At 43.3% G+C, this 2,833-nt stretch overlaps 1 protein-coding gene across 1 annotated transcript; it reads left to right on the plus strand.

Annotated features, from left to right (window-relative positions):
* Window positions 1–1,166: 1,166 nt before the first annotated feature.
* LOC111921709 (uncharacterized) lies at window positions 1,167–1,754 on the plus strand. The gene has a single exon (XM_023917292.1). The coding sequence runs from the start codon at window positions 1,167–1,169 to the stop codon at window positions 1,752–1,754; it is 588 nt and encodes a 195-aa protein (XP_023773060.1).
* Window positions 1,755–2,833: the final 1,079 nt, after the last annotated feature.

Below are 2,833 nucleotides of genomic sequence, written 5' to 3' on the forward strand. Positions count from 1 at the left end.
CACCGATACCATCTATGAGTTTGAGGGAGCTGACGAAGACATGGAGGAAGATAGGGACGTGAATGAGGCCCATGTCGAACCACCTACCGATGAGGCACCCCAGGACCACCCTTCGGGGAGGATCGTTCTCTGGAAGAAGAGGTCGCCACACTTCGGCAACAGCTATTCACTATGGAGGCACAAGCCGTACAAGCTGAGCAGGAAAGCGATGAGGCCATCAGAGAAATGACCGAGATGGCTTAGTTGTTGGCGCTACATTTTGGGAAATGATTTTGCTACCATATTTACTTCTCCATATGATTAGGATTAGTAGCGTATCTTATTAGTACTAGGATTCGCTTAGGCGTACTATGCTATGTACTATCGACTCTATGTTTAAGTGAATACACTACTCATAGGGTCGTCATGCTGCCAGATTTTATATACTGTACGCCTTTTGGCAAATTTTCATGTATCAAAACTATTCGTATTAATGAAAATGCTTTATGTTTTATCATGACGTTGTTATCTGCTATGTGTTTTACTTCCTTGTTTTATGTCAATGTGTGTAATTACTGAAGTACATGCTATACCCCTAGATTATAGGATCACAACTCGCAAAAACCATAGGCACTCAACATATTTTCATTCCATGACAGAAAGATGCCTCAAAGACCCAACTATGGAAACAATGCAACACTAACCCCACCGAAAATAAACTCGGTTGTATTCCAGGCAGCAGTGTCCGCTGCGGTCACTGAGGCACTTGCACAGATTCGCAATGGAAACAATAGAGAAGGCAACGGGCAGGGAGCTAGAAGCACAAATCAAGGGACAAACCACGGAGCCGCATGACCATGCACCTACAAGGATTTCACCAACACCAAACCTCGGACCTTTAATGGGACAGGAGGCGTCATAGCCCTAAAGAGATGGATTGAGAAAGTAGAGTCTGTTTCGAAATCTGTGGATGTCCGAATGAGTGTAAGGTCAAGTTCGTAGCCTGCACGTTCATTGACCAAGCTCTCTCCCGGTGGAATGGCCACGTAGAGGCCATAACACTCCCAGTGGTGAACGTGATGCCCTGGGAAGAGCTTAAGGAGATGATGTTGGCAGAATATTGTCCTAGAGGTGAGATTTAGAAGATGGAACAAGAGTTATGGAACCTCACGGTCCAAAACTCCAATATGGATGCATACATATCCCAATTTAGTGAGTTATCTCTTCTGTGTCCCAGAATGATCACCTCAGAAGAGAATAAGATTGAAAGGTTTATCTGGGGACTAACTGAACCTATCCAAGGGAATGTCATTGCGGAAAACCCTAAAATGTTTGATAGTGCCAAGAGACTAGCCAAGAAACTGTACGATCATGGCAATAAGAAGGGTGCCAAGACAGTGGTAGCGGAGGTTAAAAAGGAAGAAGAGAATAAGAAGGGGAAGAACAACAAGAGAAAAGAAAAGCAAAACTCGGAATCGTCTAAGAAGCAACAAACAGTGTATGTCCATGCTGCAACACAAGCTACTGCCACACAACATGCTCCAGCCTTATCCACACCAAATGCTTCCAAGCAGTACTCGGGAAATCTCCCCAACCATCATGGGGAGTGTAGAGAGATGAGTTGCACAAGGTGCAATCGGAAAGGCCATACAACGAACTATTGTAGGATTCAGATTCAACAGAACCAGATGACAAACAACAACAACAACAACAACAACAATATCGGAGCTAGCTATACCTATTATAGATGTGGGAAAACTGGGCATATCAGGTGAAACTTCCCCAACGCGAACAATCAATGGACAGGAGCAGTAGGGAGAGTACTGACAATGGGTTAGGGTGAAGCTGTGCATGACCCAACCATTGTCACTGGTACGTTCCTACTTAACAACTTGTATGCATGCATCTTATTTGATAGCAGAGCGAAGCGAAGTTTTGTGAGTAATAAGTTCAAATACTTACTAAAATAACAACCCCAAAAGCTTAATGAAGCCTTCACGATGGACATGGCTAATGGGAAGACTGAATCAACTAAGGATATCTATGTAGGGTGTACACTAACTCTAAACAATCACACCTTCCAAATAAACTTAATGCCTGTAAATATTAGGAGTTTTGATGTGATCATCGACATGGATTAGTTAAGCCCCCATCATGCCGATATTATGTGTCATGAGAAGGCCGTTCGCCTTCATCTTCCAAACAACGAAACCCTAATAATCTAAGGAGATAAACCCGGCATAAACCTTCGCCTTATCTCGAGTATCAGGGCACAAAGGTGTCTACAAAAGAAGAGCTACGCATTCTTTGCTCACGTGGTGGATAAAACCAAAGAGAAAGCGAGCATTCACAACATCCCAGTGGCATGTGATTTCCCAGATGTGTTTCCAGAAGATCTTCCGGGAATACCCCCATAACGATAAATCAAATTCCGAATCGACCTAGTGCCTGGAGCCACTCCAATCGCCAAATCACCTTATAGGTTGACTCTTGCAGAAATGCAAAAATTATCAAGCCAACTGAGCGAACTCCTGAATAAAGGATTTATTAGACCCAACTTCTCACCGTGGGGAGCTCCGGTTCTTTCAATTAAAAAGAAAGACGGATCCTTCAGGATGTGCTTTGACTATAGGGAGTTAAATAAGCTCACCACCAAAAACCAGTATCCACTTACACGAATCGATGATCTATTTGACCAGCTCCAAGGAGCTAGTTACTTTTCTAAGATAGATATGAGATCCGGTTATCATCAACTCAAAGTCCGAGAAGAAGACATTCCTAAGATTGCTTTCCAAACTTGTTACAGTCATTACGAATTTGTCGTGATGCCTTTCGGTCTAACAAATTTCCCCGT

The sequence above is a fragment of the Lactuca sativa genome, chromosome 1, assembly GCF_002870075.4.
Source record: "Lactuca sativa cultivar Salinas chromosome 1, Lsat_Salinas_v11, whole genome shotgun sequence".
NCBI lineage: Eukaryota > Viridiplantae > Streptophyta > Magnoliopsida > Asterales > Asteraceae > Lactuca > Lactuca sativa.

What these genes read in the sequence shown, in the direction of transcription:
- LOC111921709 (XM_023917292.1), top strand. Translation starts at nt 1,167, where the DNA reads ATGGATGCATACATATCCCAATTTAGTGAGTTATCTCTTCTGTGTCCC.